This window comes from Chelonia mydas, chromosome 3 (genome assembly GCF_015237465.2).
Source record: "Chelonia mydas isolate rCheMyd1 chromosome 3, rCheMyd1.pri.v2, whole genome shotgun sequence".
NCBI lineage: Eukaryota > Metazoa > Chordata > Testudines > Cheloniidae > Chelonia > Chelonia mydas.
Genome location: NC_057851.1, coordinates 125,922,857 through 125,939,115, shown reverse-complemented (window position 1 = coordinate 125,939,115; position 16,259 = coordinate 125,922,857). Strand labels below are relative to the sequence as shown.

At 39.2% G+C, this 16,259-nt stretch overlaps 1 protein-coding gene across 10 annotated transcripts in view; it reads right to left on the bottom strand.

Moving 5' to 3' along the window:
* Positions 1-2,495: 2,495 nt before the first annotated feature.
* TTC13 (tetratricopeptide repeat domain 13) overlaps positions 2,496-16,259 on the bottom strand; it is an 81,842-nt gene continuing 68,078 nt past the window's right edge. The window contains exons 18-23 of one of the 10 annotated variants that reach the window (XM_043543261.1): positions 14,388-14,497; positions 10,918-11,053; positions 9,773-9,852; positions 9,221-9,299; positions 4,463-4,542; positions 2,496-2,716 (exon numbers count right to left, since the gene is read on the bottom strand). In XM_043543261.1, coding sequence (XP_043399196.1) covers positions 2,593-2,716; positions 4,463-4,542; positions 9,221-9,299; positions 9,773-9,852; positions 10,918-11,053; positions 14,388-14,497 — 609 coding nt within the window. In that variant the 3' untranslated portion in view covers positions 2,496-2,592. Of the gene's footprint in view, positions 2,717-4,462; positions 4,543-9,125; positions 9,300-9,772; positions 9,853-10,917; positions 11,054-14,387; positions 14,498-16,259 lie in introns of those variants that run through there. The other 9 variants (XM_037895211.2, XR_005224784.2, XR_005224785.2 and 6 more) reach the window with 9 other exon arrangements.

Sequence of the window (16,259 nt, the reverse complement as noted above, 5' to 3'; positions counted from 1 at the left end):
CCTAAGTTATTGTTCTTATTGGAACAAGGAGGTTAGCGTGGCCTCTGATTGATACATGGCTAGATTTAGCTCGCTGCACCTTCTCTGTGAGTGACTACAGTGTGACCTAGAGGAATGAGTCCCCTAGACAGGGGAAGAGGCAAATGAGTACAAAACAAATCCGGTTTATTTCTTGTTTTGATCCACTCCATCTATCTTTTACATCTTTGGCTGGCAGCAGACGGTGCAGAAGGACTGCATGCCATCCACATCTCATGGCTGCTCGGCAGAAGACGGTACAATAGGACTGCTAAGCAATCCATATTGCCTGCCTGCTCACCATAAGACGGTTCAATAGGACTGACTGCCGGACTTAAGAGAATGACCTGGTCAAGTCACTAAAAATTTAGTCCCTGCGCCCATGTCTGCCCAGGCGCTCCTGATCGACCTCACACAGGCGACCAGGAGCACCTCGGACATGACGAGGACGGCTACCAGTCGTACTGTACCGTCTGCTGCCAGAAGGCAATGGGTTGCTGCTACTGTGTAGCAATGCCATACCGCGTCTTCCAGCACCCAGGAGACATACGGTGACGGTTACCTGAGCGGGCTCCATGCTTGCGGTGGTATGGCGTCCGCGCAGGTAACTCAGGAAAAAAGGCGCGAAATGATTGTCTGCACTTGCCTTCACGGAGGGAGGGAGGGAACGGGGGCCGGACAATATGTACCCATAACCACCCGCGACAATGTTTTAGCCCAATCAGAGTGCTCCATTGTGACTGCTCTGGACAGCACTCTCAACTCAGATGCACGATTGTTTGCCGTTGCTCTGACGCAGGGAGGGGCGACTGAGGACACGGCTTACAGGGTTGACTTCACGGAGGGTTCCAATAAGAAATGGTGCACCTAAGTTATTGTTCTTATTAGAACAAGGAGGTTAGCGTGGCCTCTGATTGATACATGGCTAGATTTAGCTCGCTGCACCTTCTCTGTGAGTGACTGCAGTGTGACCTAGAGGAATGAGTCCCCTAGACAGGAGAGGAGGCAAATGAGTACAAAACAAATCTGGTCTATTTCTTGTTTTGATCCACTCCATCTATCTTTTACATCTTTGGCTGGCAGCAGACGGTGCAGAAGGACATATTGCCTACCTGCTCACCATAAGACGGTTCAATAGGACTGACTGCCGGACTTAAGAGAATGACCTGGTCAAGTCACCAAAAATTTAGTCCCTGAGCCCATGTCTGCCCAGGCGCTCCCAGCCGACGTGGCCAGGAGCACCTCGGACATGACGAGGACGGCTACCAGTCGTATTGTACCGTCTGCTGCCACAAGGCAAGGGGTTGCTGCTACTGTGTAGCAATGCAGAACCGCGTCTGCCAGCACCCAGGAGACATACGGTGACGGTTACCTGAGCGGGCTCCATGCTTGCGGTGGTATGGCGTCCGCACAGGTAACTCAGGAAAAAAGGCGCGAAACGATTGTCTGCCCTTGCTTTCACGGAGGGAGGGAGGGAGGGAAGGGGGGACTGACGATATGTACCCAGAACCACCCGCGACAATGTTTCAGCCCCATCAGGCATTGGGATCTCAACCCAGAATTCCAATGGGCAGCGGAGACTGCGGGAACTGTGGGATAGCTACCCACAGTGCAACGCTCCGGAAGTCGACTCTAGCCTTGGTACTGTGGAAGCACTCCGCCGAGTTAATGCACTTAATGCACTTCTGTGGGGACACACACACTCGAATATATAAAACCGATTTCTAAAAAACCGACTTCTATAAATTCGACCTTATTCCGTAGTGTAGACATACCCTGAGTTTCCCCAGGATGCTGTCCCTCCCTACCACCATCTGACAAACCAGCCTCAGTACCATTCCAGGTGGCTCTCCCAGTACATTCACAATCTATTGGTGCCCTCCCCATCAAGAAACCCAACAGCAGCATGCCAGCCTCACTTGCAAGTAACAACGCCCACCAGTATAAGTCTGTCATTTGCTCACCAGAAAAGGCTCATTTTAATCATATCATTTGTTTATTTTTATTTCCAAAGTTTGTTTTCCTGAAACCAATTTCTTTACAAGTGTTCCTGACATTATCTGTCAAACAGGTATTTGAAACACTTCTTCATAGGACAACATTATGTAACGTGTGTATTTATGCATTATACACATAGGTATGGTTCATAAAGTTTTCACAGTTAAATTTTTTGTTTTGAAGAACCTGAAGACATATGACTGAAAGACGGAGGAGATATGGGATTTTCAAAGTGCATTAAGGAAAACATTCTTTAAGAACAAAATCCATATCTGCAGCAGGTTCGAAGTAGTTCCCATTCAATTATATTATATCACCCTTAGGTTTGGTCACTGAAATAAATTTTCTATTCGGAAAGCAGTGGCATTAAATTATGCATGGAAACATTCATCGTATATTTTCAATCAAACAAAGATTTTCCCGTTTGTTTAGAGCCCCTAAGGTAAAGAAAATGGTTCAAGCATTACATTTATCAAAAATTGTATCAAAAGTAACAAAGGACCCAGTTTATTCATAATTTTTCCTTTTCAAAAATAATTTACAAAACAAGAGGTCTTGGCCCTTTATTTGTATAAATTACACAGCAACTATAGTTCTTTTAAGACAACGAGAAGAATCTGCATTTAGCACCTCAATCATTGTTCTTAACGTTGGAAAACTCTCTGATACTGATGGAAGACTCTTGTAAGAAGGAGAAATACTGAAAAAGAGAACAAAATTAAACTGCAATAGAGTTTAAAAATTTACTTCAAGGACAAAGTTTCAGTCTGTACTGATTTAGGGCCCAATCTTGGTCAGGAGTTTGTTGCTCAGATCTTTTGCTCACCATGACTCACACCTCAGCAAGTAGCCTCAGCATGGAGAATGAGCTAATCACAATATAAAGGAGCCTTCTGGGATGGCAATAATTAGGATGAACTAAGATTTACTTCTCTAACAACCATTATTCATTTTGTAAAATAACCACTCCAAACTGATATACCATTGCATTACTCTTCATAGTGAAGGTGGTGTCAACACTTGTTTTAATACTTTAATAATACATTAATGAAATGTGTGAGAGATTAAAAATTGCAAAATGAACATTTACAGTTTGCACATGAGTATTAATTTTAATACCATAATATGTATACAAGATGATAAAGTCAAAGTTTGTGTGGTTTCAATTAAAAAAATACAACAAAATATGGTCTGCTTCAATGTTGCATCAATGCAGTATATTTAATGTATTCCTTTCCTTTATATAAGGAAACTGAAATTGTTTGACTTACAAGTACATTTATTATCTGAAAGTGCAATCAGTCTCAGATTCAAATGAATGTACCTGAATGTTTATGCTTTCCTTCATTTAAATAGAATATAGTTCTAGTGAAAGTTAGCAAGCTGACAACCACAGATAATTAAGTTAAGCTATCAACAGAAGAGGTACAGCACAGAGCAGCAGTGCAGGATTTCCTTAAACTACCCCACGAAGTGCCTTAATCCTGACCCTAAACCCTTAGAGGGACCACCTTTAGGAATGTTTAGGAACCTATTTCAGTCTCCAGCCCATTCAAAATGTTGCTTTTGTACTGAGAATGACCACAAAGGGAAAATTAGTGCCAAGTTTCTGACAGTTTTGTGATGGGAACACCCGTTTACAAGGAATGAACGTGTGTACTCCATTGTAAATATGTCTGAATACACACACACTAGAATATATTTATGTAATAAAGGGTAGTTTTAAAACACTAGATTTCATTCTGCACTAAAAACATTCACATTTTTAACTCCTTTTAATTTCTCCACCATAAATGCCCTCAGAGGCCTGGTATTGCAGAAAACTTCCAGGAAATGAGCTAGATGTGGATCCCTCCAGTGCCACGTGAATTAGCCAAAGTAGGATGGATCAGTAGTGACTCACTTTCCCCTCGGGTGCTACCAAACCCAAATTCTTATCCCTTTGTGTGCTTCAACACCTTATACTACTTCTAGACTGCTGGGCAGGCCCATGACTTATTATTTAAACTTAACATTGAAAGTCACTAATTTTACTATGCACAAGTGCTATAGGGTATTTAGCTGGTGGCAATTTTTTAAAAAAATCTGTATTAAGTTACAGTTTAAACAATTTAACAATTCTAATATCCTGCTGATAACCAACGGTGAAATTCACCGCAGTACAGAGGGTCTATGCAAGGCTATACGTACCACATTAACCTTTAGCATAGGCATTAAGTGGATTTTCATTGGTACATATGGCCTTGTGCATGCCCTGTGCACTAGAATGAATTTTATCATGACAGACTGTAGTACAATAAACTGGCTCAGAGGAAGCATGATCATCTTAACATTTATGGTTTACTAAGGACTATCACAGGTCATATTTGTTTTACATACACGTATACATTTTGTTTAAGTCTGCATATAAGAATTTTGAATTTTTTTTCTTTGACAAGACATTTACCTTTGGAGATTCATCCAGCTTCTGGCTATTTTGCTAAAGGCCTCAGAACCAGGTGCTGTCATGGCTTCAAAATCAACCAACTGAAACAAAACAGATCATCAACAAATAATTACATAGGAATAAGAAAGTATGGCATTTTGAAAAGTGCTAACTTATTGTTAGTACATCCATGAGAATCACCAATGCCTTTCCTAATCTATTAAAAAAGACTAAACCCATGGAATTAGAGAAGTTGTCTAGAGAAGTTGTGTTGTCACCAACGTTCTCATCCTTTTGCAGTGGAATCTAGCATATCTTCTGATGTCTTAATCAGAATTAATGGACACAAGTGATTAAATGCCATAACATTATGAAATCAAGGGTGGTTTTAAAACAATAGATTGCATTCCCCATTAATAAATAAAAATTGGAAGGCTGGATGTTTGTTCTGTAGTATTAGTGGATGGCCTACTGAAGAAATTCAGTAATGCCAGAAATCTGGGATAATATTGGGCTTTTCTAGCATTTTGTATTAGTCTAATTCTTCCCATTATGTATTTCTGAATGCCAGTTTAGCATTAGTAAGAACTATGATTTAAGGGTGGGTTTTTTCATAATTTTGACATGTATACTACTAAACATAGCCAAGACATCTGGGCAACATCAGTAAAAGCCAGTCAAAGTGCAACACCCTATTTCAGTGGTGGGCAACCTGCGGGCCGCACGCAGCCCATCAGGGTAATCTGCTGGTGGGCCGTGAGACAGTTTGTTTACATTGACTGTCTGCAGGCACGGCCGCCCGCAGCTCCCAGTGGCCACAGTTCACCGTTCCTGGCCAATGGGAGCTGCAGGAAGTGGTGGCCAGCATGTTCCTGTAGCCCACGCAGCTTCCCGAAACTCCCATTGGCCGGGAACGGCAAACCGCAGCCACTGGAAGCTGCGGGCGGCTGTGCCTGTGTACTTATATGTAAACAAGTGTCTTGCGGCCCGCCAGCGGATTACCCTGATGGGCTGCGTGAGGCCCACGGGCCGCAGGTTGTCCACCACGGCCCTATTTCATCTCATAAAGGTCAACCAAAAAACTATTCAGAAAAATACATTTGGCACTCTGCCCTGAAGCTTACCAAATTCATGCTCCGGTGGATTGCTGGAAAGAACAGGTTAGTAATTGGCCCTCCACTGAGAAAGACTTGCTCCTGGACATGGAAAATTCAAAGTGCAGTTCACTTTGAAGTGACTAGAATTGGCAGTGAGATTCTATTAGAATTCTTTGAGGGTGTCAAGCATGTGGACAAGGGTAATCCAGATGATACAGTATACTTGGATTTTCAGAAAGCCTTTGACAAGGTCCCTCACCAAAGGCTCTTTAGCAAACTAAGGAGTCAGGGATAAGAGGGAAGGTCCTCTCATGGATAAGTAAAAGATAGGAAACAAAGGGTAGGAATGAATGGTCAGTTTGCACAGTGGAGAGAGGTAAATAGCAAGGTCCCCCAAGACTCTGTACTGGGACCTATGCTGTTCAATATATTCATAAATGATCTGGAAAAGGAAATGATCAGTGAGGTGGCAAAATCTAAAGACAATACAAAGTGACTCAAGATAGTTAAGTCCAAAGCTGATTGCGAAAGTTACAAAGGGATCTCAGTAAACTGGATGACTGGGCGACAAAATGGCAGATGAAATTCAGCGTTGATAAGTGTAAAGAAATGCACACTTGAAAACCTAATCCCAACTATACATACAAAATGACGGGGTCTAAATTAGCTGTTACTACTCCAGAAAAAGAGATCTTGGAGTCATTGTGGATAATTTTCTGAAAACATCTGCTCAATGTGAGGCAGCAATCAAAAAAAGCTAACAAAGTTATGAACCATTAGGAAAGCAATAGATAACAGAAAATATCAAAATGCCAATATATAAACCCATGGCATGCCCACAAATTGAATACTGTGTGCAATTCTGGTCACCCATCTGAAAAAGGATATATTAGAATTGGAAAAGGTACAGAGAAGGGATATGGAACAGTTTCCATATGAGGAGAGATTAATAAGACTGGGACCTTTCAGCTTGGAAAAGAGACGGCTAAGAGGGAATATAGCAGGTCTATAAAAACATGAATGGTGTGGAGGAAGTGTTATTTACCCCTTCACATAAACACAATACTTAGGGGTCACCCAGTGAAATTAATAGGCAGTAAGTTTAAAACAACATAAGGAAGTACTTCTTCACACAACGCAAAATCAACCTGTGGAACTCGTTGCCATGGCACATTATGAAGGCCACAAGTATAACTGGGGGTTCAAAAGATGGTCAAGGATGCAACCCCTTGCTCCAGGTGTCCCTAAACTGTGAACTGCCGAAAGCTGGGACTGGATGAAAAGATATGGATTGCTCAAAATTGCCCTGTTCTGTTCACTCCCTCTGAAGCATCTGGCACTGGCCACCGTAAGCAGACAGGATACTGGGCTAGATGGACCACTGGTCTGACACAGCATGGCCATTCTTATTTGTTCTCTGCTTATTGTCTTAATTTTCAATATTGAATTAGCTCAATTTTTTCTTGCTATCAGCAGCCTTCTAAACTCATCAATAGTGAAGAGAGAAGCTAGGTTCTGTACTTCCTTTTTCATGCCTCATCACCAGTAAAGGGTATTGCAAGCCAAACTCTTATCGGTTACACCTGCATAATATTTTCTGTACTGCAGCAGCCAGAGCTGCATTGGATTTGATGACATGGATTAAAGAGTAGAGCTTCCAAAATGTAGGTACTGAAACCCACGCAGCAGCCCTACACATCTCAGACACTGGTATGTTCTTAAGCAAAGCAGTGGATGTTGCTTGTGACCTGGTAGAATGTGCTGTCATCCTTTGAAGAGGATGAAAGCCTGCAGTCTCATAACAAGTGATACATCCAGATATCCATCCTGATAGTCTCTAAGCAGAAATCGTGGATCCCTTGGATCTATTCGTGAAGGAGATGAACAGCCTGGGTAACCTTCAAAATTGCTTTATCTTATCCAAGTAGAAGGCCACAGCCATTCTAAGACCCAGGGTATCAAAAGAGGCCCCTGCAGAGAGTTGTGTGGCTTTGGGAAAAAAACACTGGTAAAATGAACGGATTGGCAAAGAAGGAACTTCCAAGAGAACCTTAGATAAGAATTTAGGATGTGTATGTAAAGAAACGTTTTAGAGTAACAGCCGTGTTAGTCTGTATTCGCAAAAAGAAAAAGAGTACTTGTGGCACCTTAGAGACTAACCAATTTATTTGAGCATAAGCTTTCGTGAGCTACAGCTCACTTCATGGGCTGTAGCTCACGAAAGCTTATGCTCAAATAAATTGGTTAGTCTCTAAGGTGCCACAAGTACTCCTTTTCTTTATGTAAAGAAACCTTATCCTTGAAGAATACTGTAAAGGGAGGATCTGCCATCAAGGCACCAATCTCCCCAACTCTACAGGCCATGGCTACTAAACATGATGGCTACTAAAAAGGCCATCTTCATAGATAAATGGAACAGAGAACAGGCTGCCATAGGTTCAAATGGATGTTTCATAAGGTACAACAGAATCTCAGAGTTGTGAACACCAGAGTTTCGAACTGACCAGTCAACGACACACCTCATTTGGAACCAGAAGTATGCAATCAGGCAGCAGCAGAGACCTCCCACCCCCCAAAAAAGCAAGTACAGTACTGTGTTAAACGTAAACTACTAAAAAAAGGGAAAGTTTAAAAAAAAGATTTGACAAGGTAAGGAAACTGTTTCTGTGCTCGTTTCATTTAAATGAAGATGGTTAAAAGCAGCATTTTTCTTCTGCATAGTAAAGTTTCAAAGCTGTATTAAGTAAATGTTCAGCTGTAAATTTTTGAAAGAACAACCATAATGTTTTGTTCAGAGTTACAAACATTTCAGAGTTACGAATAACCTCCATTCCTGAGGTTTTCGTAACTCTGAGGTTCTACTGTAATTGAGTACCAGATTGAGGTCCCAGGCACTGCTAGTGGAAAAATCTCAGATCAAAGCCTCGAGAGGTGCATGTGCACCTGGAGTGTGGCCCCCTAGAGATACGACTCAAAGAAGCAGCTTATTTTTGTCAGTAAAGTCAGCAGCTATGACTAACTACACAAAAGGAACATATCTGATGAGTGAGGTGGTATCATTTTTACATAGTCACTTTTCAGACCAGAACTACACTTTAAACTCCAGAACCAACAGCAAAGGTAATTCAGCAGTTCTCCTGTGGCAGAAGATGGGATGAGATGCTCTTTCATATAAATGTGTTTCAGACCATTTAGAACTCTGTAAATTGCAACCACATTGAACTTCATCTGCAAGCAAAGAGGAAACACTACTATTGCGTGCCTATAAGAGCCCACTGCACTCCAGAGATAAAATATGCATTCTGCTCAAGCTGAATCTTCAGAGACTTCTTCAAGGGGAACCACAAGTAGGAGGTCACCACTGGGATCTGGCCTCAAAGTTATAAAGGCATGGATTACTGTGGGAAGGTCCACATCAGAGGGGAACAGCTGCAGCCTCAGGGCTAACCATAGATGCTGAAATATACTTTATATCAAAGGTTGTCATCTGCGAATCCAAAAAAACACAAAAAGCAATGAATCCTAAAAAACACTATAAAATTGTAAGCCACCATGGTAAAGCATGGACAAACACCTGATACACACACCGAGTCCTTGCTTATTCCTTCAGCTGCTTCTCCATACTTAGAAGTATCACTTCTGTTATCTAGGTTGAGCCAGTGTATTTTTATGTAGAACTTGCCTTTCCTTTTGGTATTTTTCCTGCTACTTCTTTCCCACTTGCCATCAGTGCTCCCATGATCACCGAATAAGCTATCACGCTAAAAAATAAAGAGCAACAAGTCTCTTTCCGTAATATTTTTCAGTTGGAATTATTTTACATTACACAAATTCAACTTCTTACTCGTTAGTTAAAAATTAAAAAAGCACTTCAAGGTATTTTTTTTTTAATTAGAGATAAAAACGGACATCTGACACCTTAGTAAAAATCAGGGATTCAGGTACTGAGGACCTGTAGTTCTATAGCCTTATTGATGGACTGGTTACTGACTGATAAATTAGTTAATATTGATTAACCACAGACCACAGTGGTCAATAAAGGTTTGGCCTCCTGAGGCCTACAGCATCAGGAATGTTATCAGTATCATTAGAATAAGAGACCCTAGAAACACATGAGAAACTGCAGTTTATCACAAGTCCCTTTATTATCAAATCCACTAAGCAGATAAACAATCCCACATTCACTAAAATAGAATAGCAGATGGACAGATAATGCACAAAATCAGTCACTAACCTGGATCCTCTTGAGAGTGGCATTAAGTTATAGAAGTAATAAACTAAAGACAGGATTAGATTGCACACAGCATCTGCCTCCTAGGTAAAAAAAAATGCAAGAAGGGGCTCAAAAAATACTTTAGTGTACAGATATGAGATGAAGAAACATATAAGAATGTTAGTGTACTTTGTAATACCCTCCATTAAGTAATTATACAATATACTCAACAATACGGTGGGTTGTTTTTTTGTTTTTTTTTAAGAAAAATATTTCATAAGTTTCAATAAAATTGAACCATCCCTATTGTGAACATTGGAAGATAAAGTAACTCAAAAAGGTCAAGCTAAGGAACTAGCTTGAACAACAAACTAGCATTGTATTTCACCCAGCATTAAGGCATTATGCTATGTTAAAGATCCTGATAAATCTAAAGCACAGCAAGCTTCTCAGGTAGAATGCAATCAACTTGAAAACAATTCTATTGTTTTATCATGTATTTATGTCAATTCTCATTTTACAACTAGCTGTCAAGAACCAGTCTATGAACAACATTAAATAGTGCTCATCATGGTAATAATATGCCGTGGTTGCAAGCCAGGATAAAAAAAAATAATGGCATTTTTATTATGGAACATTTCATGCTGTGTGTTTGGAATTAAACTATTACTTAGCAAAGCAGAGCAACTTAATAGGTTTCCATTGTTTAAGGGTAATCTTTCACTTAATTTCTTCTTACTAGTAGCATTTCAATAAGAGGTGAATTTTATTACTTATTTAGGAACTGTGCCAAACAATCTGAACGCACAGTAAACTGGAATGTATTTTGACAAAAATAAAAAATGATAGTATAGATATTAAAAATTAATTATATAGAGGATTCATGGATTACACAGCCTGAAGAAACCACTGTTATCATCCAGTCTGACTTCCAGCATAATACAGGCCACAGAACTTCCCTAATTAATTCCTGTTTGAACCAGCGAATATCTTTTAGAAAAAAACATCCAATCTTGATTTTAAAATTGCAAGTGATGGAAAATCCATCACAACCCTTGGTAAGATTACAATGGTTAATTACCCTCACTGTTAAAAATTTGCCCCTTAAATCAGGTCAAAATTCATGCTAGCTTCAATCAAATTAATTGCTTCCATAAAAACCTTACCCCAAGTTCTGCAGAAAGAATTAGTACTTTTCCTTTGGCTGTTAGATCCTTATATAATGCATCTATTTCTGCATGATACAATTGTGTTCTTTCTTCCGTTGTCTGAGTTTCCACTGAAAATAATATGTTCCCAACTCTAATACAAAAGATTATTTGAATAAATGTCAAGAAACTAATCAAATACTTAAAAGAGGTGCAAAAATGCAAGATAGTTAAGGCTAATATTTCTTCCTTCTGCCAAAACCTTCTCCCATACCACCCCTACTTAAAGCAAGAAAACAAATCTGCTGCCCACTCAAATGAGAAGCACTGAGGTTGAAACAGAAACATCAGAGAATTTATTTTAATATTCTTACTGACAAAGTGGTAGGTGCTATCTGCAATTTTTAATTGCAAATAACTGCTAATATTTTGATGGACGGAAGTCTAGAGGCTTTGGGGATTTTTTTAGACAGAGCATTAGTTTTATTTTTACATTTACACCCTTCCTGCACCAATGTTTGCAGACAGGGTGGAAACCAGCCTCTTCCATTAACCACCGTTATTTGCTGCTCCTTCCATTTGCTCTGTGGTATTGAGATAGACTAGCCTGCCCTCCCTGCTAAGGGCTCCTTTTAAGCTTTCTCTTGGGTGTCCTCATTTCCTCATACCAGTTGGTTTCTACTTAACAGCTTCATGGGGGAGTGTGTGTGCTGGCACCACAAGTAGATGCCCCAAATACATCTAACGCTTTCTGGTTCTGGTAGAAATGAGCTGCTGGTTGGTGATTTCTCAGGTCTCTTCGTTGGTGACTAAGTCTTTCCAACCAATTCCCAGAGTCTTTTGTTGGCCTTTATTTTAAAATGTGTCTAGTTTTCTGTCTGATATTTTAGTAGATCTCCAGCTCTCACAGCTGTATGATAGCAATGAGATTAGGTTTGAATTGAAAATTCTTAGTTTTGTTCAGGTGCCGTATATCTTTGATTTCCATATGCTGTTGAGTTTAGTAAATGCAATGGATGCTTTTCCTATCCCTGATCTCACTTCCTTCTTGAGGTCTCTGTTGGCTTATATGGTGCAGCACAGGTATATGAACTGTTCTACTCTCAATATTTTTGCCTTCTAATGGGATGTTACTGCTTAATGTCTGAGTTTCAAGGATGTTTGTTTTACCATAACTAAATTTGAGCCCTACTCGGCCTACTATTTTTGCCAAGTTGTCTGTCTTTGTAACTTTTCAGAGGTGTTACTCAGAAAAAAAAAAATTATCCACACAATATGGAAACAAGAAATTTAAAATGATCTGGAGAAAGGGGTAAACAGTGAGGTGGCAAAATTTGCAGATGATACAAAACTACTCAAGATAGTTAAGTCCCAGGCAGACTGCGAAGAGCTACAAAAGGATCTCTCAAAACTGGGTGACTGGGCAAAAAAAAGGCAGATGAAATTCAATGTTGATAAAAGCAAAGTAATGCACACTGGAAAACATAATCCCAACTGTACATATAGAATGATGGGGTCTAAATTAGCTGTTACCACTCAAGAAAGAGATCTTGGAGTCATTGTGGATAGTTCTCTGAAAACATCCACTCAATGTGCACCAGCAGTCAAAAAAGTGAACAGAATGTTTGAAATCATTAAGAAAGGTATAGATAATAAGACAGAAAATATCATATTACCTCTATATAAATCCATGGTATGCCCACATCTTGAATACTGTGTGCAGATATAGTCGCCCCATCTCAAAAAAGATATATTGGACTTGGAAAAGGTTCAGAAAAGGGCAACAAAAATGATTAGGGGTATGGAACGGCTGCCGTACGAGGAGAGATTAATAAGACTGGGACTTTTCAGCTTGGAAAAGAGACAACTAAGGGGGGAATATAATAGAGGTCTATAAAATCATAACTGGTGTGGAGAAGGTAAATAAGGAAGTACTATTCACTCCTTCTCCTAACATAAGAACTAGGGGCCACCAAATGAAATTAATAGGCAGCAGGTTTAAAACAAACAAAGGAAGTATTTTTTTATACAACTCACAGTCAACCTGTGGAACTTCTTGCAGAGGATGTTGTGAAGGCCAAGACTATAACAGGGTTCAAAAAAGAACTAGATAAATTCATGGAAGATAGCCACTGATGGACCTATTAGCCAGGAGGGGCAGGGATGGTGTTCCTAGCCTCTGTTTGCCAGAAGCTGGGAATGGATCACTTGATTACCTATTCTGTTCATTCCCTCTGGGGCACCAGGCATTGGCCACTGTTGGAAGACAGGATACTGGACTAGATGGACCTTTGGTCTGACCCAGTATGGCCATGCTTATGTTCTCTCATGGTACCTTTCTATTTCAGTCTGTTTTATTTGTTTAGAATCCACAGCATGTTTGTTTTGTTAACTTTGAAACTCCAGAAATGGAATTGTTTCCTAAATAGTGCTAATTACTACAAATTTGGTCTTTATGTGGAACTATTCAGATTCTTACCAAAATTTTACACTTGTAATTTAATTTTCATAGTTGTGATAGTTTCACAGAGATAAATACTTTCCTAATATAATGAAACTATCTTGTGCATCATCACATTATGAATGTGCAGAAGGTCTAGAGATTAAAATTCAAAAGGGAAAAATCCACTGGGGTTCAGTAAAATGTCTACCTTCCACACTAAAGATGTCTGCAGTAGGTTGTAGAACACTTTAAATGACAGTGTAGAATTTAGATTCCCTAAGTAATCTGAATGGAAAGAACGTCTAAGAAAATTATCAATTCCCATTATGAATTGTTGTAGTCAGACCATAGAGATCTTTTGAACATGGGCTTAAAAATCACTCTTTAGGAGTGCTGGCTTCTTGCTTCTCAAAGGGGGTATTTACTATCTCAATCAGTAATGGACCCAATGCCTCCTCACTACAATTTACCAACTAAGAATTACATGAGTCTAACTAGTAGGGTATTGCCTGAAGCGCCACAAAACACTCAAAAATCTCAGTAAAATAAGAAGGCCAAAAACCCCTGTTCTGTCCATCCCTACTTTTAGAATGGATCCACTATGATGGTGATTTCCAATCCATTCTGATTCAGAGCACTCAGATCTGTTTTTATGGTTTATGAAGTAGACTGAAAAGTCCTCAGAGCAGAAAACATTTTACTCTATACATGTGGAGATGGCTTGGTGAATCAAAACTGTCAGCCATACAGTTCTGCTGACCAGAATTTTGTGGATACCGTTATGAAGGATAAAACTTTTCAATGTGCATTCAACAGCATGAGTTGAATAATAGGGTCACTGTCAGCTGAGATGCTGCACACTTGAGAACCACTTCCAGACTCAGTGAGACTAAGTCATCTACACAAAGGGCCCAATCACACAAGTACAAAATGCCACTAGAACAAGAAATTAATTGCTATTGATAATTCATACTTCAACATTTCTTCATTGCCATTTCCTTAAAGATCAGAATATTAAAAATATGAATTTTTAAAGCAAACATACTTGTCTCCTGTTATTGTAATTGTGAATCCATCATATTCCTTCCCTTGATCTTTGAGGCTAGGGACTTTTGTGTTTACAGTAAACCCATCTCTTGTTTTACTGTTAAACTGCTTTCAGAAAAAAGGAAACATATTAGAATAAATATAGAAGGATAAGCTTTCTAGCCACTGTTCTGTAACACTGATTTCTAGAGGACAGTTTTAACAAGAGATAGCTAGTGCAGCTACGGTCTTCTACGTAAAAAATTTAAATAAAAAAGACTAAGCTAGAACTATACAGACAAATGTTTTTCCCAAGCCCCAGTATGATACTCATCATTTGGCATATTAATGTGAAAACAGTAATATAAGTTTTAGAGTCTGTATTTTACGTTTATACTTTGTAATTAAATGAATTACTCTAAACTGCATTCCAGAACATAGCTCACAATTTTTTACTGTTAGCCAATCTCATTCAACATTCTTTGCATAGTTTTCTCCTCACCAGAAGAAAAAACAAAACAAAACGCTTTTTCAAATTTTGCAAAGCCAAAAAATAGTGATTAAAATTTAAAATTGAAGCCAAAGGCCATAACTAATGTGACAATTATAAACCACAATAACTTTATTCAAATAAAGCTAAGAGTCAAGTTCTATTCAAAGTTACCCACCTATTTGAACAACCAGACCACTTAAATACTAACTGGCTCTCTCAATTTATCCATGCAGCATTAAAGACAATTGCTCCATTTCCATTGTTGAGTGAATGGCTTTTGCAACCATGTCTTTTAAAATACAATAGTATGATCCATGGAATTATGTTTTGGCCAACAGGATTTCATTATTTAAAAAAATTAAAAGCTTTTATTGAGAAATAGCATTCCAATGGGATATGTACAATTGAGAAGGGTACACATGCAATCCAAATCGGATCAAATCATTGTTTTTTGAAGACCAGGAATATTTGCTGCCAATTCTTAGGAAGAGATCTTTATTTCTAGCTAAATCATTCACAGTTCCTTAAATAGTTATATATTTTTGTCATCTCTGTACTAATCTGTGTTTTCAAATCAGCTCATAACATTTCCTTTTGTCAAGTACCTCTGCAAAAAGTGGCATCCATTTTGCTTTAGAGGGCCTTACATTATGATTTCCAATATCATAATGTGTTGTACAGGACAATCAAATATCTTTCAATTTTTCCTTCCCAGGCTTTTGTTTAGTTTTACTGGAATCCACTCTAAAAAAAGGTGAGCACCGGGTTGGAGACTGAGAGCTGACAGGGCTGTAAAGGTATGGTCTTAAACTGCCCTAACCCTCAGACAACCCTTAATATATGCTTTAAGAAAGTAACTTGAAGGTGACATTTGCGCCACTTATCAGAGAACCACACAGAAAGCCTAGGTAGCAGCGTTTAAACTTCTGTGAAGACATCTATACCTGATCAGTTTGAATTACCCTGCTTTGATTGGTGTGAATGTTCCTTTCTGAACTATTCAAGTCTGAATATTTTATTTATATTCTGTTCATTTTAGAGATTTTTTTTTTTAAATCAAGCCCTTCTTGCCATATTCCCAAAGATTTAAATATTCAACTAACATTAGATTTATTTGAAAAATCTTAGAACTAAACCCTGAGCTGGAAGGACCTAATGGTTAGTAGGGATGAAAGAGTAACTCAGTTTCCATGCCACATAATCCAAAGCCTTTTTATGGAGGCTACCAACAGGGTGCTAATAATTGGAAGGGGCGAGCTGGGTTTGATGATTCTGGCACTTTTCCATTAGATCAGAGTAGAAGCCATCAGTTCATTCCACGTTGGTCATCAGCCATTAACAGGCAACTACTTTTGCTCATTGCTGCTCTGGGCCACATTCAAATCAGTGGCCCTGAAC